Genomic DNA, 27,642 nt, shown 5'->3' with positions numbered 1-27,642 from the left:
ATTTTCTAAACTCTCTTTCTGCCACTCTGGGATTCCATCACGCAGCGTCTCTCCAATAAAGTGTTGCGAGCATACATAAAAAAGTAGGAAGCTACGACAAGGATGTATTTTAGGTGTGTTGTATTTTCCATTCCAACGAGAAAAAATGTGGGATTTTCGGAGCGCGCACGAATCGAGGGGAAATAACCCCGCTGAACTAATAAACTGATATTTAATGATGACAAAGCGTCTGTTAAAATCCGTAACAATCTTACGCGCAAAAATGTTATTATTCGTACTTTATATTCGTCTGTTATTTATTGAATTAGTCTCTTATGTCTCATTTGGATTAGGTTATGATGATTTATAAGTTTTCAGAATTATACAATTGGAAATAAGTTTATTTATTTATTTAAGTTTGATTTTAAATCTACAACATGCTAATTACTACATACATTTATCTATTCAAACATCTGTGATACTTTGGACTTTCTGATATGTTAGCAAATATTTACAACAAATTAGATATTTGGTATTGATATTTTGGTGATTTCGCTATTGACAAGGCAACAAAACTCACTATTGTCCTAGAGAGCTTCATAATTGTTTACATGTCCATGATTTCCGTCTTATTACGAACTTATATCAGGTTCTATTTATAGACTATTTACGTTTGTATGTTTTTAATATTTCTATTATATCAATTTTTTATCTGGTACTATGTTATACATGTCGTGCATGACCTGTCCAACTATAAACGTTGTTTACGTTTTGCAATTACAGATATAAGGATTTTATTGTGCTGTCGAAATTTTTTTTTTTTTTTTTTTTGCGTTCAATAGATTAGCCTATTTTGGAACACAGGAATATATCGAAGAGTAAAAAATGAAAGCTTCCACACGTGAAAAAATCAATTAATTAGCTAATCAGGCTAAAGAGATCACATAAATTCAGATAAAGTACATTATATGCTTTAAAATGATTTGGTGATTTGTACCATTCAATAAAATATGTTGAGAATTACAGCAGTTTGCTTATTTTTATTCTATATTACGTGGAGATTTGTTTTACTGGAACTTTTGTACCTTTCAGTTAATTATGTTCTTTAAATAAGACCAGTCACTTTGAACTCTATTTCTTGTGCAATTTAAGTTGAAATATTGTTTACAAGCAGTTTTCAGTGTCACTATGTGAACATATTCCACTGTAAGCAGGATATCACGTGCATAACGAATACGTGGATACCTCCGCGTGGGAGAAATGAATGGGACAGAAACAACACCAGGAAGACGTAGACTTCTTAAACCATCAATATATTTTGCATCCTTGTTAAAGAATCTGCAAGTAAGGTCTGAGTTATTACATATATACACTATGGTACCGTAGTGAAACTTGAATCGAACTAAATTTATAGTGGTCTACTGCTAAGTCTGTGTGTGACAGGACTCAACTTAATGTCTTTGAATATTTATCCTTCAGATGCTGAAAGCGTGGAACCATGGGTAGTTTGGAATAGGATATCAACTCCAGGCGTTAGTATCTTGAACTTGAAATGGTTTACCATTGAGAGCGAGGAAACGGATTGCACATATCTGTAGATTTTGTGATCTTCCTTATTACTTATATCTGCTCTATTCAACTCTGATTCCTTGACCTGTTACGCATCAAGAAGTTGACGAATATAGGCAAGAAACAATACCTTTTTGCTGAAAACCAAAAAGGAGTGACGGATAGAATGCCTTCCTTGGGCTCTTTCATATCAATATATCCTTATTTGCCGTTATATTAACTCGTACATTAATATGTCTGCCGAATCAGGAATTTTGAATTAAATGTGGATTATTCCACGTATACCAAGGGCATTTACTTTAGAAGCATATATATTCGTGATGTTCAATTTTAGTGGATTTTCAAGCAAAAAATGTGGATACTTTATTTCGTAGATAAGAACATCTCAATAAAGCGATTTATATTAATTTCAGCAGCCCATGGACACACAAATTTTTGGATCTTGAATTCATCGTGGTTTGTCTTTGTAATGTGGCGAGAACTTGTTTTGGTTTTGCTGCGAGAAATCAGTATTTTTTTTCAGCAATGTGGGATTTTCAGTGAAGGTTTCAATAGGATATTCGATATTTTAAAAGTTTTTCTCCTTTAAATTCCAATTCTCACACACGGATTTAATCAAGAGCCTTTCTACATTGGATTTGTTCCAACCAGGGAGAGATTCATCAAGTGATAATTCATGACTTTTGAGATATTTTGATAATCCTACACAAATCTTCAGTTAACCTGCAGTCATAATCGAGACAGCGGGATGGGATAATGACAGGCGGAGTAGTGAATGTTAATTTGAAAGAAAAAATATAGCAAAAATGTTATTGTTTTGCTGATGTTTAATGTTAATGTATTACAATCCAACGAACGGGAAGTTATTTCGAAAACTTCATGTGCTGTAAGTGAACTTTTAAAGTTCTATGCTATTTTTTCTTGATGATTTTGATGTTTTGAATTTATACATACGGTAAGCAACGTCATGGGAAATTTTTGGTGTGCTTCGAAGTAATAGGAGCAATCATAAAGATGAAATAGGATAGACTTTTCAGGAGGAAATTATATGAATTATAATTTTATTTCTTGTTTTTGTTTTCTTCGTAATTTTGTGTATTTGGATTTATTTTGTGATGTTGTTTCAGGTTTTAATATTTTTTCTTTTGTTTTTGAATTCATCTGGTTTTGTTTGTTCAGCTTTTGTTTCTGTTTTCTCATTTGTAAATAAAAGGAAGATCGTATGTTTTTGGTTACAAAATAAAAACAACAATGGTTTCAATATATCTTTATTATAAAAACCTTTACAAAAGTACTCTGCAATTGAAAAAAAGTTCAATTTGGAAATTAAGAATATGCCATACCGGATTTTAATTATTGCAGATAAGTCCTTTTATAATCTAAATGCTTATTGAATATATAAAATACATACACTGTCACTCGAAATCGCAAACATTCATGCTTTATGAATGACATTCCTTTTAATGAGGTCTAATAAACTAGCCATTCTAAAAACAGTTAAGGTATCAGATATACAGAGTATCGTCTCACCGACGAACGTTCAGGAATTCCCTTCAAACCTTTTATTTATGGTGTAAATGTCGGGGATAGCTTAACCATCTACCAGTCTCACTCTTAAATGACTATTCAGATCGAAGTTGTGAGAATTATACTAGGGGTACTAAACTAACAAATCATGCTTGGTTTCATGAAGAAACCGGTTGAACTGGTTGAGACAAATTACAATAGCGAAGCAACGTAAAGAAAACAGTTCAGATAGATAAAAACTCCACAATGAATCTCACAACTATTACCATAATGCAGAGAAGACAATCACCAATATACCACACGTGTTGTATGATAATCTAAACAACCTAACTTCTACTGACCTGTAGAATTCACTAGCCACAGAAATTAACACTAACCTCTCATTAAGTGACATGGAAAACTTCCTGCACTCCCTTACAACTCCATCTCATTATGATTATTGAAAGAAAGACTCGACCACGTTCGTCAGCTTGACTGAGGATGGGCTGCAGGTCCTTTAACGCTCATCTCAATAACCGTGAGCTAAGTAGAAAAACACCTCGCAATAATCAATAAACTTGATTCTGGTTTTCATAATTTAAATTGACTTGCACATTTACTGTCAAACCCACAATTCTATATGTCATCATTGGAATGGTCCTGTCTTTAAACGGTTACACAACTGAATAATTACCAAAGTGCTTTACATACTCTTTAACAAAAATCAAAATAAAATAATTTAAACAAAAAAAAAGCTAGTATCAAATAAAACAAATGCGAAACTAGTCTTCATTCATAAATATAAGAATTTCCTTTTGAACAGAGACCATTTAATACTCATTTTTTCTGAACTGAAAATATGCAGCAACAGAATCTGAAAAAAACGACACAAACGGAACCTAGTTTTATTCCTGAATGAGGTCAATGATATTTCTTTCAAAATTAACAAATAAGTCAAACTTAGTGAAAAGATTTACACAAGGTGATCGACTCACATGGTGCTCATTTAGGTAACTGAACATTATTTTCAACATGCAAAATTAATAATACATAAAACAATTTAACAATTTATAAGTAATAACGTTATTGTAATATAAATTTCAATAATGGGTCTCTTCTTGAATACAAGTACAAAAATCATACAAATGTTTAAGTAAGTGTACAGAATGAGTTTGGTCGGTAATACATATCTGATATCAAACTCAAATCTTATTTACAATGGTTTTAAGCTAATATGAACAAATTCATAACAAAATCACATGAATCCGTGAGATTCTATTTCCATATATATGGTATATAAACTTTATCTATAAAATAATCATCAGGTTGTTCTAGAATATGTTACGTAATACAATGCAGCGAAAACAAATACCTTACATAAGTCCAGTCACGCGTAACTAATAAACATTCAGAGTAATATTAAATCAATTGATGGCCTCTCAAATCTTTTTGATACCTTACCAATAATTTCTGTCATTCTCTCTGTAAAGAGGCCATTTTTTCTGTGTACCAGACTGGGCTTTAACTCATAGTCTATACATGATTATGCTAAAAGGGGACATCACTCTTAAATAAATGTGCTGTATTTTCTGATTTGCCCTTGTCTGGCTACGAAGTGCCTCTAACTACATGAAATAGCACTGTTATTATTATCAGGCGACCAGATGCTGCAACTCGGTCACTGTAAAATAAAAGCTGAAAATTAAATATGAAGTTATGTTCCCTGTTCCGGTCTTTTTAATCTTATCTTATACATTTCTGATTTTATTAATATTTTGATAGGCATATATATTACACACAATCTGAACTAAACACGACCGTTGAAGCTTGTTATATGAAACACATTAATTCATACAAATACATTTCCGTACCGATTTATAGCGTTAATAGTGTTTATTTATACGTTTTGATACACAACGCACAGGTTACTTTCATTATCATGCATAAATGACATTTTTTACAATACAATTAAATGATTGTTACAGTTAACAGAATCTTACAGAAGGTAAGAATGATTTTGTATCCTTTTTTACTTATCTGATGTTTTGTCTATCGTTAATCCATCTAGTGGAAATAACATTTTAAAACCAATGAGCCGTGCAGGTAAATATATCCATCCGTGGTAGTGTTTCATCATAAGAGATTCTTCACTGCGACGATAGGAGACAATCTTAATCCATGAAACTCCATCACGGCCACGATAGGAGACAAACCTAATCCATGAAACTCCATCACGGCCACGATAGGAGACAAACTAAATCCATGAAACTCCATCACGGCCACGATAGGAGACAAACCTAATCCATGAAACTCCATCACGGCCACGATAGGAGACAAACCTAATCCATGAAACTCCATCACGGCCACGATAGGAGACAAACCTAATCCATGAAACTCCATCACGGCCACGATAGGAGACAAACCTAATCCATGAAACTCCATCACGGCCACGATAGGAGACAAACCTAATCCATGAAACTCCATCACGGCCACGATAGGAGACAAACCTAATCCATGAAACTCCATCACGGCCACGATAGGAGACAAACCTAATCCATGAAACTCCATCACGGCCACGATAGGAGACAAACCTAATCCATGAAACTCCATCACGGCCACGATAGTAGACAAACCTAATCCATGAAACTCCATCACGGCCACGATAGGAGACAAACCTAATCCATGAAACTCCATCACGGCCACGATTGGAGACAAACCTAATCCATGAAACTCCATCACGGCCACGATTGGAGACAAACCTAATCCATGAAACTCCATCACGGCCACGATAGGAGACAAACTAAATCCATGAAACTCCATCACGGCCACGATAGGAGACAAACTAAATCCATGAAACTCCATCACGGCCACGATAGGAGACAAACTAAATCCATGAAACTCCATCACGGCCACGAAAGGAGACAAACTAAATCCATGAAACACCATCACGGCCACGATAGGAGACAAACTAAATCCATGAAACTCCATCACGGCCACGATAGGAGACAAACTAAATCCATGAAACTCCATCACGGCCACGATAGGAGACAAACTAAATCCATGAAACTCCATCACGGCCACGATAGGAGACAAACTAAATCCATGAAACTCCATCACGGCCACGATAGGAGTCAAACCTAATCCATGAAACTCCATCACGGCCACGATAGGCGACAAACCTAATCCATGAAACTCCATCACGGCCACGATAGGAGACAAACCTAATCCATGAAACTCCATCACGGCCACGATAGGAGACAAACCTAATCAATGAAACTCCATCACGGCCACGATAGGAGACAAACCTAATCCATGAAACTCCATCACGGCCACGATAGGAGACAAACCTAATCCATGAAACTCCATCACGGCCACGATAGGAGACAAACCTAATCCATGAAACTCCATCACGGCCACGATAGAAGACAAACCTAATCTATGAAACTCCATCACGGCCACGATAGGAGACAAACCTAATCCATGAAACTCCATCACGGCCACGATGGGCGACAAACCTAATCCATGAAACTCCATCACGGCCACGATAGGAGACAAACCTAATCGATGAAACTCCATCACGGCCATGACAGTAGAAAAACTTAACCCATGAAACTGTATCACGGCCATGACAGTAGAAAAACCTAATCCGTGAAACTCCATCACGGCCCAGATAGGACAGATGAAATATGGAATCGAAGAAATTTCATCGTGGCGATGACAGGAAAGACAAATCGAATCCATGAAACTCTATCACGGCTACGACAGGACAGATGTATTATGAAATCCATGAAACTCCTTCATGGTGATGATTGGACAGACAAACTGCATTCATGAAAAGACCTCATGGCGATGACAGAACCGACAAACTTAATTAATGAAACTCCATCACGGCGACGATATAACAGACAAATTGAATCCATTAATCTGAATCACGGCGATTATAGGAAAGACAAATTAATCCAAAAACTATTTGTTATTTAAGAAAAATGCGCATATAACATGTGTTTGTTAACATGTAAAACGTTTCTTCGCAGAGTTACAGAATAAGAATGATTAACGCGCCTCAATGATTATGCCGATGAAACTGTCGATGACATTCTTACTTGTAAAGGTATGGTTCCTGAATATTCACTAACTCCATATTTCTTACCATCACAAAACATGTTTAAATTTTGCTGTAAAGAAAGTCACCAGCCCAAACAACACCAAGACAAAAGAAGTGACCTCTGGTCTTTGGCCTCCGGAGACTTCGCCACAGGTCTCTAACCATTTGTAATACTCAATTTGTTCAAGTTCATATAACACGGCCCCTAAAGCCCAGTCTGAAATTCAAAATAGAATAAAAGTGTAAGAGAAGATTTAACCAAACCCAATGTCTTTAACACATTACGCATTATGGCTTCCTCTAATTTTACATTAAATTTGAAATTTTAAATCTCACAGAGCTCTTCTGTTGTATGATCGTTCATGGATTTTTGTAATAACGTAATAAGGTTGGCATTACGTTATTTAAGAATAATATCTAAAATGTTATTATCATTCCAACAACCGTTCAATTTTTAAATAATTTACAATCTTAGGATTTCTTTGTGATCGGAAAAAAACCTCAATGATCCGTACACAAGTTTAAAACGGTATAATATTAGTATCAGCCTTCGTCACTTTCCGTAAACGAGAAACGCAAACTCTTTTACACGGAAGATGCCGAAGGGTACCGAACTGACATGAATTTTGCGACAATATTTTCTCGCCTCCTAACTGCATGAGAGCTGCATAATTTGGATGTGACATATGTTTTAATTAATTCATGAGTGTTTTAATTTTTTTATGTTTGAATGTTTATGATATTTCCTTTAAAATGATGAATAAAGAACTTCAGTGAAGCCATGTAACAGACATCAAAATTATACAATGTATATCTACATGTATGGATGCGTCTTTTAGATCAAATTGTACTCACTTTTAGGCAGTGCCTATTTTTCATGTTACGATAAACCAAAAAAAACATCGGCAATTGGATTCATTAATCCGGAGAATATATATATACGAAATAGGATATCTTTTCGGATAAGTAAAATTTGATCACAACCTTACCTACAGATTCGCCGTTTATTTTATCCGCTACTTGTATTCTCTGAGTTGTTGAAGGAAAACCATAAGATGCTGTTAGTAAAGAAGGAATGTAAAGTCCCATCATGCAATAACCGGAAGCATACTCCGCTGCAGTTCCGGTTGCATTTATAGCTTGAGTTAAAGTCTGAAATAGAAACAGAGCATTACTGTAATGAAATTAACACATAAATAGATATAATTATAAAGGAGGACTATTTTAAAAAGGCCTCCATGGGAATTAATACTGATAACAAGATTATACAAACAAACATTTCTTTAAGAACTCAACCTATCAAGTCGATATATTGTAGTAAGGATAATTACAAAGTGCACAGTGGAATATATTGCCATCATCTCTAATTATCAATTAATAATATGCTTGATTAAATGCACATTTGAAGTAGACTTTTTCTTTAAATGTCTCCTCAATAATTCGAAAAAGTACCAATCTAGACTCTAATGCAATAGAATAGTTTTACTGGAAGCAGTAGTGTTACCAGAAAAGAGTTCACGTCCAGAATTCGATGATGGTATATGAAGATTTTCAATAAAGTGGTGGAAAAAAATCAAGAAAATATCAACTCCGAAACATTAAACAAAGATTTACAGACTCCTGAAAAACTACAAGGAGAATGAGACCAGGTGTGTTCTGTTTCATCGCCATGTAAACCTTGGTCAATCCAGGTAAGTAATATTACGTTTTCAAATGAGAACAAGGTGTACAACAATGGAATCAACAGGCAAACTAACGAGCATCAAATACGTCCAGCTTTATGTCCAAAAAGAAATATAATATTTCTCAATGAGATCACTATGGAGAACATAAAACTTCCTCATAATTTCCATCAACCTGCATTTTTTGAATCCTTGTTTAAGAGTTTGTCAGTCAGTAGACAGTAATTAGAAAAAAAAAGTCTAGAACTTGCTGATTGTATATAAATATTTTCAATAAAGTGGTGAAAATAACCGACTTAACCTGCGTCCACATCGTGAGATGTTAAACTTTCATTTTTTTTATCATTTCGATGCTATCTCGAGAGCCGACATAATAGTCTAGCATCTTGTTCTTCAAATGCGTTTTAAAACTCAATGTTTCAATCTATTTAAAACCCCTACCATTCGGCAATACTGGTGCGCTGATGTGTTCATCGTTTCAATTTGCAGTCTTCCGAATGGATCAAGCGCCCGTAATGTGGTCGGAGCATAGACATATGCAGAAATGGCGAAGAATATGTCAGTCCCCAGTGACGGTTGGTAGATTTGACCGATGGCGCAAGGTTTTGGGTAGCACACATTTTCGGCGGCACTTTGGAGAAAGCTATTAATAATCTCAAGGCACTTATCGGGGTTACTGTCACCCCTAAAAATCACAGTGACGCCCTCTTCAGTGCTGTAAGACACGTTGTCACCTGCGAATAAAAACGAAAGTTATCTCTCTTTTTGTACCTCTCTTATTAATTCTTGAACTGCTCCCTTGGCAGTTTCTAAACGTCTTACTTTCAATCTCTAAACTGGATCTTCTAGCTAAATCTATCATGTGCAGTTGCTAACTAAGCATAGACTTATTCCAGACGGTGCTTCGTTACCTGGTACATCCGGGTTAAAAGGAGTAATTCATTCTTTATGTGACATCTGACTTGTAAAGATAAACTCACCCCTCAGCATACACGGATTATACAGTTCGGTTTCAAAAGGACTCTCCTCTTCCAGGTAACGCCGTATTCTTTTCGCCATGTAGTTTTGTCCGTAATATAGGTAACTATGGGCATACAGGTAATACGTCACCCCGGCCATGCGCACTGGGAACATGTTAGCGAGGATGGGACCGTCTGGCACAAAGGTAATCTGTGTAGATCCCCCTCCCATCTCCAGCACTCCGACTGCTTGTGATGGCGGCCTGACAAAAGAGATAAGCATAAATCTCTCCATTTTGGACGGAGTCTTTCCATTATCAGTCATTTTTTCAAGATAAGTCTTAGTGTCCAACTTTCCTATAGGAAAACTCTTATTTAAGGTTTGAAGTTTTGAACATACACAACCTCTTTCAAGATCATATCAAACGGACGTGTGAATAACAAATTTATATACGAAAACAAGTTAATTTCAAAGTTAAAGAAATCAAAACGTCACAATTCCAGCATCATATACCCAAAGCTAGGAAATCTATAGGGAGCTCATTGCATGAGAAACTGGCAGCGATAAGCTGTTTTTATCAGAAAACAGTCATCAAACAACATACTTGTGTAATGAATCATGACCAAACACAACACACGCAGAATAGTATAATAGTACAAAAGGTAAGGACAAGATATTTAAGAGAAGAAAACAAGTACAAGGCATGTTTGTTTATGTTCATGGCTTTAATCATATATTACCTTCCGGAAAGTGCAATTATCATTGACGTCAGAGGATAGAATTATCACAATAGGATACAAAGCTTTGAGAGATATTCAAAGATTTCGCTTTCGTGTGTGCTCGCGGATAATTTAGGTCTACTAATCGACTGGTTGAGAAAAATACCAACATGGCAACATAATTATAATCCAAACTCAAATTACTTAAAACCATGGCCAAATACGAAAAAAGAAAGATTTACACGGAGGCTAAGTGTTCCGGAAGAGTAAACGTATTTTGCTTCACCGTCGACATCCGCCATGTAAACTTTGTCAATCCAGGTACGTAATGTCACGTTTTCAAATGAGAACAAATTATGCAACAACCGAACCAACAGGTAAACTGACGAGCATCAAACACGTCCTGACTCATATTACACAAAGAAATATAATATTTCTCAAGGGCATCACTATGACGACCATAAAACTTTCCAATGATTTCCAGCAACCTGCATCCTGTACTGAAATGCAACATAAATGTCATGTTGGCCGCATTTTCTCTTGATTTTGAGTCTGAAATGAATAGACTATAAGATTTTAAGGCTAGGAACATTTACTCTGATTAATTGTTTCCTGGGATGACAGCAGAAACGTGTCAAGCGAAATCCTTGTATCGCAAAGATAGTTGTTTTGGTTCAAAGCGCTAAAGAATCTTCAAAAAGTAAACACAACAGGTTTGCTTCTGACCTATACATTAACATTACTTGACGTCTTGGCATACTTTCCTGTAATTGTTGTATCTATTTTACATACATGTTTACACATATTATCTACCTACATATACAATGTGGTGAGAACCATACTTATTTGAGCCGAAGAAATTCCTGAGGTAATTAGCAGCGATCCAGGCATACGCCCCTTCCTCCTCCCCTGATAAGATCCTCACTTTGTGTTGGTTGTATGTGAACGGGTTAATGGTGGAGTTCCCCAAGTACTGTCGTGCTGACGTCATCAAAGCTATGGCGTCACTTTCCGCTAACACTCGTAAACCTTCGAAAATGTACACATCGATATTTTCATTAATTCTTTATGACATGAAAATTTTAATTAGTAGTATTACTAATTAATCGTAAAGCAGAGACAATATTTGATATATCACATTTTTTTCTTAGTTTCAAAGGCTTTTTAAAGTTGAACGGTTTGAATACTTTCATTCATACAGTCAGTGTGCTCTTTTGACTATGCACTATTTGGTCGAATCTACAGTAAACAGACATTTTGAACACGCTTGTTGAATATTGGGAAATATTCGAAAACGCAGATTTAAACAAAATCTTCAATATTCGAATTATATTTACATGTCCTATTAAACCTCTTCTTGTCTTAGATGTAATTATATTTATTTATATATCATAATGTACATGTATGTATATACCAACTACTAAGGATAAAAAAACCCATAAAAACACAATTTATGAATTGACAACGACAGCAAAACAAAGCTTGAAAATCAATCTCAAGATAAATCTTGGCAACTACGTATTATCTGTGATATTGAGAGGATATCCTGAGTGTCTAGTGTTATACAATGAAGTTAACGTTTCCTATCTTCAGTTCTTGTTCATGTACAGATCTCTTTCTTTGTATATAATAAGGATCAGCATGAATGAGACATCAGCAGTCACTCAGACCGCCTATATGCAGTATAAGAGTGTTACTGGAACGCAAATAGGTCGTGACAATTTGTCAACTTACTTGACATTTATGTCCAATCGCTAGATATTGAACTGTCGTCCAGACTAAGTTATTGTTTGATAAAGGAAACAGATAATTTCGGATTCTCAGAAATACAGTTTTAATCGCTGCATCTTCTCAAAATATATGTGTACAATACTGATGGATATCCATCTGAATATTTCTTTACTCGGCGATTGCGAGCAGTTGAATTTCGAATTAGATAAATGAATATGATAATTCTTGAAAACATCACATTTTGAATACATACCAGCTGTCGCCATCATAAACAATGGCGTAGAATGATGTTGACTACTTGGTACGAGCGACTTTGCCTTATTCAACATTTTTTCTAGGTAAGTAGGAATATCGTTAAGATGGTCGACATAGTCACTAATCCCAGGCTTGTATCGCTGAGTGTAGATAAGGTCCATATCAAACGCGTCGGCGGTGGACAATCGAGTCGGCCATTTGTAAATCTTCAATTTTGAACTCGAACTTCCGGCATCAAACATTACGCCGTAATTCCAAGCGGAAGTCGTATGCGTTGCTAAACTGTTTGGTATTAGGATCATACTCAAAACTAACAGCAGATATGTGCCCATTTCCTGAAAATAAAAATAAAAAAAAAATTACATAATGAGGAGATGTTTGAACCACAAGAATTTTAAATGATTTATGATACAATGATATCGTTTCTTTGATTTCTAAATTTCAACAGTGTAAAATTGTTGCTAACTTCCTGACAATTCATATTTCAGAAAAGAACGGATATTTCTACAATACTTCATGTAGATATATCGATTAGAAACTGTTCCAAACCTCATCGGTAACATAAGATGTCAGAAATGAAGAAATAAAGTCACTGTAATTTACCCAATGTGAAAGTATCTCTTTCGCATATCAATGATTGTACAAAAGACACACAAGTGAAAAGAGTGCAATACAGTGGAGCCAAACAATGAATTAAGCTGCATCATACAGCTGTTGAGTCATTCTAGGAATCGTCAGTGATGCTAGGGGCCTAAAATCTAAAGCCTATGAGGCGACTAAGGAGAATCCAGAGTAATAAAAAGAAAATGTCAAAACCAAGACGGGGAGGTGCAGCAGCCCCATACTTAGATAATCAGACAATTTTAGAATTGTGTCATGTACATGTGTATTTTCTGCACCGTAATCTGAACGTACCGATTCAGTGAACACATAGAGACAGTAGCAAGACTGCAATGAAAAAAAAATTCTTTAGTGTTTAAAATTTGGAAACGACGCACACTACAAGGAATTAAGCGTCCAAATTACCGTCTACGACACCATTCTGCGTAGTAGGAGAAATACTTTTGTCATGATTGTATTCGACCGAAAATTTATCTTATTTTAAAGAGATTGTATATTATATAATTAGAAATAGGTTTTGCTATTACGAGGCAATTCCTCGTCTACCCAATGTGAGAAACCTATTACTGAATCATTGAAATTGTATATAAACACGAAATGCATATTATTTTCAGTGTAAATGCATTTAAAATTTTGTGACATGTCGTTTATTTCTGGTCTTATGTACACTCTCATCACACTCTAGTATAAACATGAGTTACTTTTCGCACAAAGGTAGCCTTACGCTCATTTCAAAAGCAGATACGGTATTCGTCGAAAGTATTTGTAAATTTTCAGCCTTTGTTAAACCATACCCAAAGCATATGTTATATTATCGCCGTAAAGCAAATAAACTTGGCTGTCATGTTTGCTTGTATCATTGACATCAATACCTAGAGGTAAAGCCGGAAGTCGTAACACTGTTCCGCGATCAGCCAGTAACGATCACGTGGGTCGTCTGATAAAGGGTTTCATATATTTACTTTTATTAGGCTTACGACAGTCAAACCTTTCCAAACTCTGTTGTGTATTACCAGCCCATGAACTGCCAAGAGCTTAGGAATTCTGCAAGTTGTATAAACAAATTGAGACTGAATCCCCCTTATAAATAGATGGATATTGAAAATAATTATAATATTCTAGGTTGGATTTCTTAGAACAATATTTATGTCAATTGGATAAAGGCATATCCAACTTGAAGCGTTTGCCTTTGTCATTGTCCAGTTGGCATTCATATTGCCCATGAACACAAATTTTCAAGCGGCTCAATACTTAAATATTTTGAATGTTAATACACAGAAATACGTCAAAATATATGGACATCAAAACCCGAATTCACTGAACGAGAAAAAGAATTAGTGCATATAACTGCAGTTTATGAACTACTTGTAAATTTGCCCCTTCGTGACGTTGAAAAGTTGTATCAGGTTAAGTTTACTTTTTGAGAGAAATTAACTTATATGTTATCCAGTCCCCTCGATACATTGTCGAATAAAGAACAATGGTTTTGCATTTATTTTGGGTCAGAAATTTGATTGAAAAGTTGTTTAAGTTTACTGTTAACTTATAGCGTAAGAAAAACAAATGAAGCTCACATAAAAAGTTGTTACAGGAAATTCTAATTCTCACCTTAAACATACTGAAAAGACAATGCCAGGCGTGTCTTCAACTCAACAGTTCCTTAAATGTTACTGAATCATCAAACACATGGTAACTTCCATTCACGTTGGAATGATTCGGCACTTCCTTTTATAGTGTGTATAAACTGTAAGCCTACTGAATACTGGCGGGACACATATCGATGAAAGACGATATATACATGTTTCATATATACTGTACCACGATAAAGTCATAATGTAAAATATATCTTTAACCTAGCTGCGACCCACCAGCAGGTGTTTCAGTCACAATATGTCTGGACGGCACTGATGTCATTAATATATAAACAAACCAGGTATTATACACCTATACAATGATGTACGTACAAGACACATAAGCTCAATACAGCAAACGTACGTTTATCTGTAAATTTATTGGTCCAAGTGCTTTAAATTTTGTTCTTTTAGAAACTATTTACCAAACATGTCTTTATTATATCATGTACCCCCGTCTAGTGTAAATGATATAATAGATATGTTTTATTTGCATTCCTGCTGCTCAAAGTTTTTATAACCGAAGTAGATAAATAATTAAATAAAAATTAAAGTTTCAAAAAGCTTATCTAACTCTCAACAACCTAAATCTCGTAAAATGATGCCTGAATTGATTTACAATGTACGTAATAATTTATACACATACATTCATACAAATAAACACTTGTTTATTGTTTTATCAATAGGATGACGTAACAGTCTGTTACCTGTCTCTTGTTTACGTCAGTGAAAATCAATACATACTTGAACACCTTGGTTGATAGAGAGAATCACGAAATGAAACCAAACACTAACTTGTAACATTTGTGTTTACTCTTTTAACGTCAAAAGAAGGAATATAGAAAAGACCTTTTAAATGTCCGCATTATTGCTGATATATAACGTTATTCTAGCATTAGCCCTATATTTGCCTATTAGTTGACAAGGACGCTAACGAATCAGGATTTACTACCAGAGAGAATTAAATATACACTTCACTATTTAAGTACATCTTAATAGTGCATAAGGTTTTTCATTTTTAAATTTCCGGAGTTCAAATTTATGGAATTTTTTATTTTCATTATAATAATGGTACGTTATCTTAAAATAGCATCGGGGAAAAAAATAAGTGACGCGAATTTGCTTTTTTGTAAAGTCCTGTAAAAAATAACTAGATGTATCTATTCCATTTAACCATTAACTAATTAGTATGTTGCGTGTTGTCAGTGAGGATGATAAGTTTCATTTGTGTTTAAAAAAGAAAAGCAAAGCAGAGCGGAGACAGGAAGGGAAATTCTCGATATTTCACATTTAAAATATAAGACGACGAGACTCGCCAAAAGCGACCCAGATGAGGTATAGCCGATGGACTGAAGTGTTTTTTTTGTATTGCGATATGATTTTATATTCCTAGCTTTACATTATCACACATATCCCGAGGGGCTAGACACCAGGAGATGACAAGAAGCTGATTACAGAAACATTTAAATCTGATGATAACTCGTAAACACGTTTATCAGAAACATATTTGTTAGTCATACGTATTAGTGTTGTAAATTTTAAATATATGAGGACAAGTTATCATTTAGTATCACATTGTGTCTAACACATACACGGAGATCATTGATAAGGGAATGCCTCGTTTCAAACAGAATTTGATACCTCAGTGAGGATGCTTTCAGTATCCAGTAACACATCGTTTGGTGTATATTGTATTTCATTCTTTTTAAAAATGAAATTGTGCAACACGTTGGTAGCGATTGCACAAAGACAAACAAGTTGAAAATACTTTCCAATACCAAACTGACCAATTTAGCATCATAATCGATATTGAATATAAATATAGATAGAAATATATATAGATAGAAATGTCCTTTTAGGTCTAGTAATGTTGCTATAGACCAAACAACCAGGGAAGTGACTGCGGAAATAATGTTATTATAGTGCATTGCTTACCTACCCTTCACAAAGCGTTTTACTTTTTAGACGATGTACAAATCATGGAAGGCCACATCAAATGTTGAAAGAGTTAGACTGATAAGAGAAAAATCGCCTACACTGTACGCCATGTCTAATCTTGCGAAGATAACGATTTCAGTCGCTAATTATATGCGCTATGTGATTGTGCAATACACCTATTAACTGTGTGGGAAAAAATACATGTTAGCGTTAAATTATCCTTATATATCTAAATGTGTGAAGTTTTAATACTTTTAAGCATTGGTATTGTTATTTCTCAGATCCATGAACTATACTACAATTGATCTACAGAAAAAATATTTAAGATAAAGTACAGACGTTGCAATAAACACTAATACTGGGAAAAATGCGAAATATAATTATATACAAATGCACCAAAAATTATAAAGGTTTAATTGAGTTTGCCATGCTTCAGTCTCACATATATACATGTGGTTGACGCTCTTTTCCCCGGAAAGTCAAATGCCAGCCGCTATCAATTAAATAAACTTTCAAACAAAATGAAATTCTCATTAAATGAAAGTTTTACCTACCTGTTCACGTCCTTTAAGGAGAGTGTACATGGATAGACTAAGTCTGATGTCCTATTAAGCTGTTTTTATCAATATAACTGGTCTCGCCCATATAATCAAATGACGAGAATAAAATATATCAAATTAACAATTGTCGTTGCAGACTAAATAATAAAAACACTTTTCTGATATATCACCTATCCTTAACTTTAAATCTTTCAAGCTGTTTAGTTTCTGAGGTCATCAACACAAACAAAATCAGTTTCGTGCCTACACACTTAATCTACACAATGTACCAGACAGAGGGATATATATCCGTGACGATACCTTTTTTGCTGTCTTAAATCAACTCTGTTTCCTTTTTTAAGCCAAGTGTTACGCAATCTGCTGTGAAATTTGCTTGTCGGACTTAGGACGTAAATTACCATTGTAACCCTGAAATTCTTTGTGTACAGAAAAAAAAATTAAGAATCTGCCGACTTAAACTGAAAAAGGATATCGTGAAACGAGGCAAAAGAAAAGGTATTTGCGAACTTGAACAAGAAAGAAAAGATAACAGCGGTGACAAGGTTAGGTGAATTTTTTAAACATATGTATCATGATACTCATATTTCTTCCTTCATGGGATGGCCTTCTCAACAATTTGTGCAAACATCTTATCAAAATACCTTTTGTAAAGAACAGAATCGTACACATGAGTCTGTCGTTGGAAGCAGAGTGGTAGCCAATCAAATTATTTTAACACGAGAATTGAGATGTCCCGGTCTACGGAACAAACCTATCCTTGGTTATTTTTTCTTGCATACTTAAAACAACATTGTAACCTGTGAAACCATTTCATCGCGCTATCACTATTTGTGCATAAAATGGGCGTCGAAATTGATGGCATTTTTCACTTGTGACATGGTTACACTTCATAATATTATTCTGTTTCGAAATATTTATCAAAGTGTCATATACTGATATATAAAAATATACATCAAATGCATGGATTTGTATTTTTACGAGACAATATTGCATGTGAAATTTTAATTTTGTTGAAAGTTTATTTAATTGATAGCGCCTGGCATTTGACTTTTCGGGGAAAAGAGCGTCAAACACATGTATATATGTGAGATATGGATATCATAATACTGAAGCTTGGAAAAGAAACCCAGCTAAACACTTCTGTTACGATACAACACTATATCACCAAACTGTAAGACCTATCTGTGTATCACGTATGCCCTCCTGTTTAAAACATTCAACGACTTAGACATAACTCTAATAAGAAACAAATGAAGAAAAAATCCCATTGATCTAAACCAACCAATTCTCGTCATCTCGTTAGGTAGATGCGGTGCTAAAAAGTGATAATCTGTGTTCATCATATAATTAAAAACTAATATGTATAAAAATGACAACTACATCGCACAGGAAATTACATCAGACTCGAGCTCATACCTAGGGTGCTTAACGCTTGCTATAATTGTACACATACATCAGTAGATTTGTAAGTTTTACTCTCTGCTAACACCGCCAAGTTACCGACATCACGACACATATACATTAATCACAAAATTCAACCACAGGTGCACTGGTCCCTCAGTACCAAGGAATTACAACCTCTCGCTCCTTCTTCTGTCCTAGCCCAAATGTTCCTTACTCATTTCACTCCCTCTTCCAATTTCCACCTTAATATGTATCAAAATTAACTACTATTTACATACTTCCGCCTAGAATCAACTGTAATCGTAAGATTGCATTTTACAGTAATCGATTCGTTGTCCAAATCATCCCCCTCCCCTCTCTGTCGAAAAGAAATGTGTGTTTTGATAAAAAGAAACGCTTTCTACGGCAAACATTCATAGAACAGCGTAAATCTATGGAATGGTTACCTACGTATGGACAAAAAATATAATATCAGCACCAGGCTCTACTATTAACTAACATCCGGCCCGTCGGATGGGACTTAAAATGGTGTCCCGTCTGAGAATGTCCAACTCAGACGATGACGAAAGTAGAAGTAGAGAAAGAGTAGGCGTGTTAATGCCGGAACAGATGTCATGCGAGATATATTAAAGTTTAGAGAGATAAAAAAAAATAAAAAAGACAAACAAACATTATCAGCAGATAAGACGGACCCCGATAATACAGGTTAGTTTTAACTGGTTATCTGTGGTCAGACTTAAGTTTAGACACCTTAAGGCCATGGGTCGAATCCATCTCTATTACATCACCTTTCTACCATTATCTACTTTTATTGCTTTTCCTATTGTACACAATTACCTATATTTGCTCGTCTGCTGAAAGGTCGAAAGGCCGTAATGGTGGACGCCAAGTCCGTTAGGTAGATACATGAATGCTATTCTACCTGAGGGCATATAATGCAGATCAGAACCGAGGTTTTGTCATGGTTCTTAACCCCAATTCTATACCCAAGGGTAGTGTATCCATTAACCCACTTACCGATATATGATTGACTGTTTGTGGATCAAGTAAATGTTGTGCTGAAGTTTACATAATTTGTATGTGATATATAAAGGTAAGGAAAAACATTTATGGTATATCAGAAGCTTGTGAACTAGGCTATGTTGTGCACGAGAGTCCGATATTTAATCACCAAAGGTCACGTTAACCACTCATGTGGGATAGAATTTTCCCACAATGGTGTTCCATGTGGGAAACTTGTATCCCACATAGATCTAGACAGAAGACAGAGAATGTCCATATCCAAAAAAACCTACAAATGTTTGACTCTATTAATCGCATCCCTAGTAACCACGTGATCATCCTGTAGGGGTTGGGGTATGTGAAAAAAAAATCATCCTATTCATAAACGGGGAGGGACACCCCAATAATAACGGATGTGCACAGGTATTATCAATCACAAGGACAAGTTAATATATGGACGAAAGCTTGATAGATAACCGAAAGTTTTTACAGTGTTTGCATTTGAATTGCGACAAAGAATTCATAGATCGCCAGATTGAAACAATGAATTTAACTTCTCTACATTTGATTTCGATAATTTTAAATATATATTACGATTTTATTCAGACCCGAATTCTTCCCTCACACGATACAGGTTTCCGCTTAATTAAAGTTTAACGACAGTACATACAATTGCTTAAAGGAAGCAAACTTTATCGTAATAACAGACATGTACGAAAATTGACGAGAAGAAAATCTGACAAAAAAGAAGACAGCAATATTGAGGACACAATACAAACATCAAGTAAGATTGTAAAAAATCCGTGCCCCATATCATAAATCATACTCACAAACGGGATTATTCACTCTGTTCCAAAGTACAATTCTGTGATCGTCAACATTAACAAACTTCCCGTCCAGATGAGAAAAAGCTGTGTAGCTTTTCTTTGAAAGTAGACGTTGAAGAATTACTTTAAGTAACTAGTGTGTAGATATCACAAGAGCCATTTGTTACTTGGCTGATTACAATCAGAGTATACAACCAGAGGGTTTGTAGTCCACAGAGAGAGACGTACCCATAAAACTTTACACGTGATTCCTTACGCATCATTAACGTATAACAACATTAATACGAAACAGCTCCAGTTCCACCCTTCACTAAACTGTAATGTGTTTTATGTAATCTACAACACTGTAAATTACTTTATGTGCATGTAATTGACAACACTATAATTTGCCTGTTTATATTTGTAGTTTTATTGGAACAGAATCACACAGATTCAGTAGCAGTGTAGACTACATTGTCATTGAAGCTTTTTATGTCTGGAGCATGAACCTGATTAGATGTACATGATATAAAAGGGGCTTTGGTAGAAGGTTGGACTTTTCTCCCATATAAAATAACACACTGCAAGGTTCATTCTCTCACATCTTAGTCTACAAACAAGACTAGTTGATGTTCAGCTTCAGAAAGTTGGTTACCTGGTTAAATCGGACTATTGTGTAAACTTGTTTTATTCTGTGCTTACGTCTAATATTCATTTACTGTTTTTATCTACAGTCATACTTTCAAAATATCAATATTTTGCAATTTGACATAGAGCTGTGTGCTGTCAAACGTCTGCCTTAGACTAATTTCACTACATCAATACATCCCACTAATATTTGTGCTACATTCCATTAGTTTTGTACAGCATGAAATGATTCATTTTGATAAATAAAAGAATTATAAAGAATACTATTTTTTTTAATGAATTAAATTTTCTTTAGAATTTCATACCATATTATCACAATTTTAAAAAAGATCATGTAAGTTAACCTGTTAACAAACACTATACGCGGTTACTTATTTGAAATATGTTGTATGTTATAACAAACGGGAACAAACATGTTAAATAATGCGAGGCTTACAGGATGCAGAAAACTGCATTTGCTCCCGAAGATGAGGTCAACAAAATCCGAGTATTCCGGATTGTTGAAAGTGTAGTGCAATGACAAGCGCGCCACCCACACATCTATAATTTTCAAACATGCGTCATTTTATTTCGTACCGAAACGTTACAGCTAGAAACCATGATCAAGTACATATATTGACATTACACTTATTAAGACTGTTCAAATAGTGTCAGGCATTGATATGGTTATTTATAATGCATAATACTGCAGTGATTTGCAGATTTATAAAGCCAATGTGTACACACACACGATCTCCCATCGCTCGTACAAATACATATTGGTACGGCTTTTGAATATAGTATACACGCTTTCTGATATGCTCTGTCAATATATCTGTATATATCACCCACTACAAAGCATCGAAATATTTTTTTTTAATTATAATGAAAATCACTTAATGAAGGCTTGATAGTTTTTTAATTCAGAATATATTATTGATTATACAGTTACATAAATGTAACAGAGTTAATATCTTGTTTTAGTGCACCCGCTGGGGTTCGAACCCCGGACCTCTGGAATACTAGAGAAAAGTTCACTCTATTCGAGTTGTATACTGCGGCTGTGATTAGCCAGGATTATATATGAAATAAAAGAATATGACAGCAAATGGAAATGTATGTACAAGCAACAAAGAACACAAAATACTAAGTATACCAATATCAATCATGAATAGTTTGGTATAAAAAAGCAAAGGTCCCAACGAAAATCAATGTTGTGAATAACTATTGCAATCGGGAACCTTCGGGACATTCCGTAAACGAAGCCTTCCCCCTGATTGTTCACGTTAATGTACATCATTGAATACGACGTAATATAACAATGTCGCCCTTTTCACTTTTATGCTGTCATTATAAGACAAATTGTTGATAATGTTCGAGGCTAAATATTTCTATACTTGACACTGATTGTGAAAATGAACAAATATATAGTGTAAACACTCCGTACCAAACATAATATAAAGATACTCAAGTATAACCAGAATAGATTTTGGTCACACTGTGTAATCTGATGTACCAGTATCTAAAGTCTATGCGTAGACACCGACAATGTATATATAGATACAGATAATTGTACATGGTTGTGAACACAGCCAGTTTTCAGAGGAAGTCGGGGAGTTTTCCTCTTTTTCGTGAGCAAAGTTATTGACAGGTGTCTGGGAATTGGGATAGCAGAAGCTACGCTCCGATCAAATCCAATCTATCTTGACAGAAATATTTGATAAAGAGCCACGTGTGATGTATTTCAGGCGGTGTGATTTCTCTAGAGCTTTAACAGGAAAAGGGTTCTAGTTATCCATCAGTAACATATTGACATAATACAGTTACCTAGTTATCACAGTAACAAAACTTCCAACAATACTGACCTGGTTATAATACTTCAGAATACCTCTCAATATCACTAACCTGGTCACTAACTCAAACACTACTGACCTAGTTATCACAGTAACATCTCACCAACACTACTGACCTAGTTATCACAGTAACACCACTCCAACAATACTGACCTAGTTATCACAGTAACACCTCTCCAACACTACTGACCTAGTTATCACAGTAACACCTCTCCAACACTACTGACCTAGTTATCGCAGTAACATCACTCCAACAATACTGACCTAGTTATCACAGTAACACTATCCAACACTACTGACCTAGTTCCCACAGTAAAACCTTCCCAACAACATTGACCTTTATTATCACAGTAACACTATCCAACAGTTCTGATCTAGTTACCACAGTGACATCTCTCCAACACTGCTAACCTAGTTATAGTTACACCTCTCCAACACTGCTAACCTAGTTATAGGTACACCTCTCCAACACTGCTAACCTAGTTATAGTTACACCTCTCCAACACTGCTAACCTAGTTATAGTTACACCCCTCCAACATTAGCGACCTAGTTTTCACAGTGACAGCTATTGCTCTTTCCTCGAACCCAATACAGCTGCTCTGGTGACACAGCCATCTCGTTTTAAGTACATTTTTTCAACAAAATTCGTCTCTTTGATATCAGTACAAGCATATTATCGTTTTGTTATCAGAAGAACCATTTTCATCTTTTTCTTTTCAGTTCGACCATATACATCTTTTTGTTATCAACACGACCATCAACACGACCAATTTCATCATTTTGTTATCAGTACAAACATTTTCATTTTTTTTTATCATCACGAGTATTTTCGTCTTTTTTCAAAACTTTTGATGAAAATTCGTAATGAATCACCTGTCCACTTTATAAGCTGTGGATTTTGTGGACTTTTTGTCCTTTGTTGGCGCGTGCCAGTCACGATCGATCAACATGGATCACGGAATCAGGAGACAGCAGTGTCAATTACCTAATGATAATTCTCTTTGAAGAACAACAAAGAGTACATCACCTGTTAAACTTGGTTCGAAGTTATTTTATTAATCACAGGTCCTGTGCTGTTCTGTTGAAGATGGCATAACAGAAAGTATAGTCCATGTCGTGTAAAAGATGTTTTATATAAACTAGTTGCAATATAAAACCATTTTTTTTACCTTTTTGCACAAAATATAACCCAAGGAGGTGAAATTTTAATCAACACCAGTAACGTCGAAAGACGTAACATAAAAATCCCTGTACGTTAAACAAAGAAACCACATCAAAAGACGTAAGTTAAACACGGAATCTACGTCAAAAGGTTTAACCTGAAAAGACACATGTAAGTGAAATCAATGTCAAAATCTAATTGCACAAGTCCTGTTAACGAATAACGTAAAGTGATGTTAAACACAAAATCAACGTCAACATGAGTCATACTTTAAACGACTATAGTAATTTAACACTAAACCAACATCAAAAATTAACTTAAACCCAGACACGAAACTAAAAAAAAAACAAAAAAAAAAAAACAAAAAAAAAAACAAATAAATAAATAAAAATAGGATAGAAAAGCCGAGAAAACCGTGCTTTTGCCTCTGTCGTTTACCGTGATGATTTCATAAGTCGTACAGTTTATTTTTTTTTGCGATATATCAGCAATAGATTCGTGAGGGATTATCATGGTGTTATCCAAAGGTCATCAGGTACAGTATTTTATATAACTTAAGTACTTAAAGGTTTGGATTTGCGTGGGGGACTGATGAAAGCATTCTTTTCTTAGTTAAATGAAAAAGGCAACACAACATGAACATTTTCATGTTTTAGTACAGTGGTATACTGCAAAATCATATATTTTCGTGAGACTCAAATTTTATGTTTTTTTCAAAATATTACTATTTCGTCGACAATTGATTTTGTGGATAGATATAGTTCAACTAATCTACTGACATTCATTGACGTATGAATTCGCGGATTAAGAGTTCTCATGGAGTAAACGAAAATAAACCCTCTCGAAAATTAATGACTTTACAGTATTTGCAATACAATATTCGTATCTATTTTTTAGTATTTAAATATAAAAGTGACTAAAATATATACAACACGCTACTATCAAAGTCGGTCTGTCATACAGGATTTGTTTTCATCCTTGAGAGTATTTTGTAAAAAGGAATGAGCAAATTATTCCAGTGTCAATCCGACAGAGAATCGTTTGTTAACCTTGAAAACAGACGGTCACGCTCTCTAAAATATTACGGTGGTATCAAGTGTCGCGTTACGTCTGGCTAATCACCAGAACGGTGTCAATTAGGGCATTGATGTAAAATTGGAATTAAACATGCTCTGCAACACATAGGCTAGGAGACGAATACTCTCTAATCAACCAACAAACCGATTTCTCAACAGCAGGCTCTCCAGATTCTAAGTAGTGAGGAATGGCGTTTCTCGCTAAATACGGGACACAGATGTTTGGGTCGCACTGCTAAAATTCAACTGTTTTTAAGTTTCAGAATGTTGTTTACCAATATGCATATGTTAAATATAATTGTAGATAAAGATATTTAACCAAGTTATCATATATTACTGATTTCGCTTATTCCTTCCCAACACCCTACCTATGTCCTTGAGTAAGACTCTTCTCCTGTCATTAAAGGTAACATCGTGGGCCTCCCGCATAAGGTAGTCTCTAGACACTACAAGGTAACCCAGTCACAAAATGACGCTGTTTGTCATTGATTCAATAACTCAACCAATAACCAAATTCTTCATTATTTTTCTATATATTTGACCAGCAAGATCATTACAGGAGATTTCAATACCATGGTTCATCGGTTAATATGCAATATCCGGTGTATTTATTTGGACAATAAGATCTGAATTTTCAAATATACTATGTATCAATAAGATTGTTCTTCTGTATTATCGAAGTAGCTATAACATGTGTCGAGATGTGATAAATAATAAAACAGAATCCCGATTCCTACAATTTGTATCATTTAGATAGTCCGAAATTGACAATAACGTAATAATATAGGATCCGCGATCATACAATATCAATGTGTAACAAGTAACCCCTGAAACATGAAAATAATCATAGTCTAACTTAAATCAAATCAAAGGTCGATAGTTCCGGCTGATGTCTTGGACAACAGATTGTAACTTTGACCATTCAAGTCCCACTGTGGCAAAAATCATGCGAATTTACCCCAATAATAAAAGGAAATGCCAAGACACCAAACCAATAGGAATAGCAACATCTGAACATTCCATCGTGTAGAAACAAAGTGACTAAATCATAACTATTATGTCGGCACAGACATCAAAACAAAATGAAATGCATCATTTGATCCTTCTATTATGTCAACACAAAGTACCGTACTTGAAGGTCAACACAAAACCAAAAACAAAAGGAAAAGCAACATCTGTTTAACACCATTTTGTCAATACACAATCATGAGTCGATACAGATAACAAAACAAAATGAAAGGCAATATTGTACCCGCCATTTTGTTACTTCACAGTGGCAAATCGTCAGTGAAAGTCGGTATGGTCGCCAAGCCAAAATCAAAGAAAAAGCGAATCATGATAAGAATTTAAGACTTTACGCGACGTTCTAGAAATTCATGTGTTCCGGAATCACATGAGTCATCTGTAACAGTTGTTCTGGCCAAACCCATGACAAAATATTTATCGCCATAACTATCGTACTTACGATTGATAAGCCCGTTCATTGTCGCGGTAACGAAGCTTAAATACGGACCTAATGCATCGTAGAGTATATTGGCGGTCCCGTGTAGGAAACCCTGGATGAGGAATACGTCGATCAACATGACACACGGCTGTGTAGAGTAAACATAGAACAAACACGGGAGAAATGAATGAAATATAAAATGCATTTTTATAACTCTGGAAGGCTGGAAAGTTGCTATCTAGGAAGATAACTTTGAAAAAAATCGGAGTCGGCGAGATTTAAAAAAAAAGGGGGAAAATCGTTAGGTTAACAGACAGTTTGGTAAGACGTTATATTCTGTGGTGAAATATTTACTCCCAATATTTCGCTGCATGAAGAAACTGACAAAACTATGCAAATGGATACGAATTTCGCAAAGTCTACACCATCTTATGGATTATATTGCATGTTCAGTATGAAGCTGTCAGGGTGACGATGTTTCGAAATAAAGAAGTACTTGTACATACCCTATGGAACGTAATGCCTGTCCACTGTAGTGTGAGGACGCCGGACTGACCGGATACGTAAATGCGGTTCATAAACGCGATTCAGAGTGTATGTGATAACAACAGCTGCAGCCTGTCTGCAGATAGGTGGTAGCGCACAGCTCTCTGAGAAACTACCTGTCAGTTTGGATTACACGGTAAACGCGTACAGTCATATTGCTAACATACATGACACTCTCGTCCCTCACAGGAATATAAAAAATGCTAATATTTGGACACACGAGATATAATTAAGTCCTGAATACCACATGCCATTGTGAATGGTGGACTGAGACGATGTACACTATAACTATGGTAACTGCAGAATGGCGCATGACTTTCCATGTTCGACATGTTTGATATTCGGATGTGTTTGTTTAGGCCTGTTTTGACGGACTCGTTTTGTATGTTTTGTATTAATGCTAAGTGTAATTACAAACAGGAACGAGGTATATCATACACTGGAACTACACTACCGAGGAGTACC

The 27,642-nt window shown here is 35.2% G+C and overlaps 1 protein-coding gene across 1 annotated transcript; it reads right to left on the bottom strand.

Moving 5' to 3' along the window:
* Positions 1–2,803: 2,803 nt before the first annotated feature.
* LOC132553084 (ectonucleoside triphosphate diphosphohydrolase 8-like) lies at positions 2,804–27,232 on the bottom strand. The gene is made up of 7 exons (XM_060217295.1): positions 27,138–27,232; positions 12,505–12,841; positions 11,363–11,549; positions 9,822–10,063; positions 9,283–9,575; positions 8,149–8,311; positions 2,804–7,376 (listed from the first exon to the last, which is right to left on the bottom strand). Exons 1-7 carry the CDS (start codon positions 27,207–27,209, stop codon positions 7,207–7,209), a joined length of 1,464 nt encoding a protein of 487 aa, XP_060073278.1. The 5' UTR covers positions 27,210–27,232; the 3' UTR covers positions 2,804–7,206.
* Positions 27,233–27,642: the final 410 nt, after the last annotated feature.

Source organism: Ylistrum balloti, unplaced genomic scaffold (genome assembly GCF_031769215.1).
Source record: "Ylistrum balloti isolate Yb309-2 unplaced genomic scaffold, AGI_CSIRO_Ybal_v1 Utg370294, whole genome shotgun sequence".
Lineage (NCBI taxonomy): Eukaryota > Metazoa > Mollusca > Bivalvia > Pectinida > Pectinidae > Ylistrum > Ylistrum balloti.
This window is presented reverse-complemented; position numbering and strand designations above follow the sequence as displayed.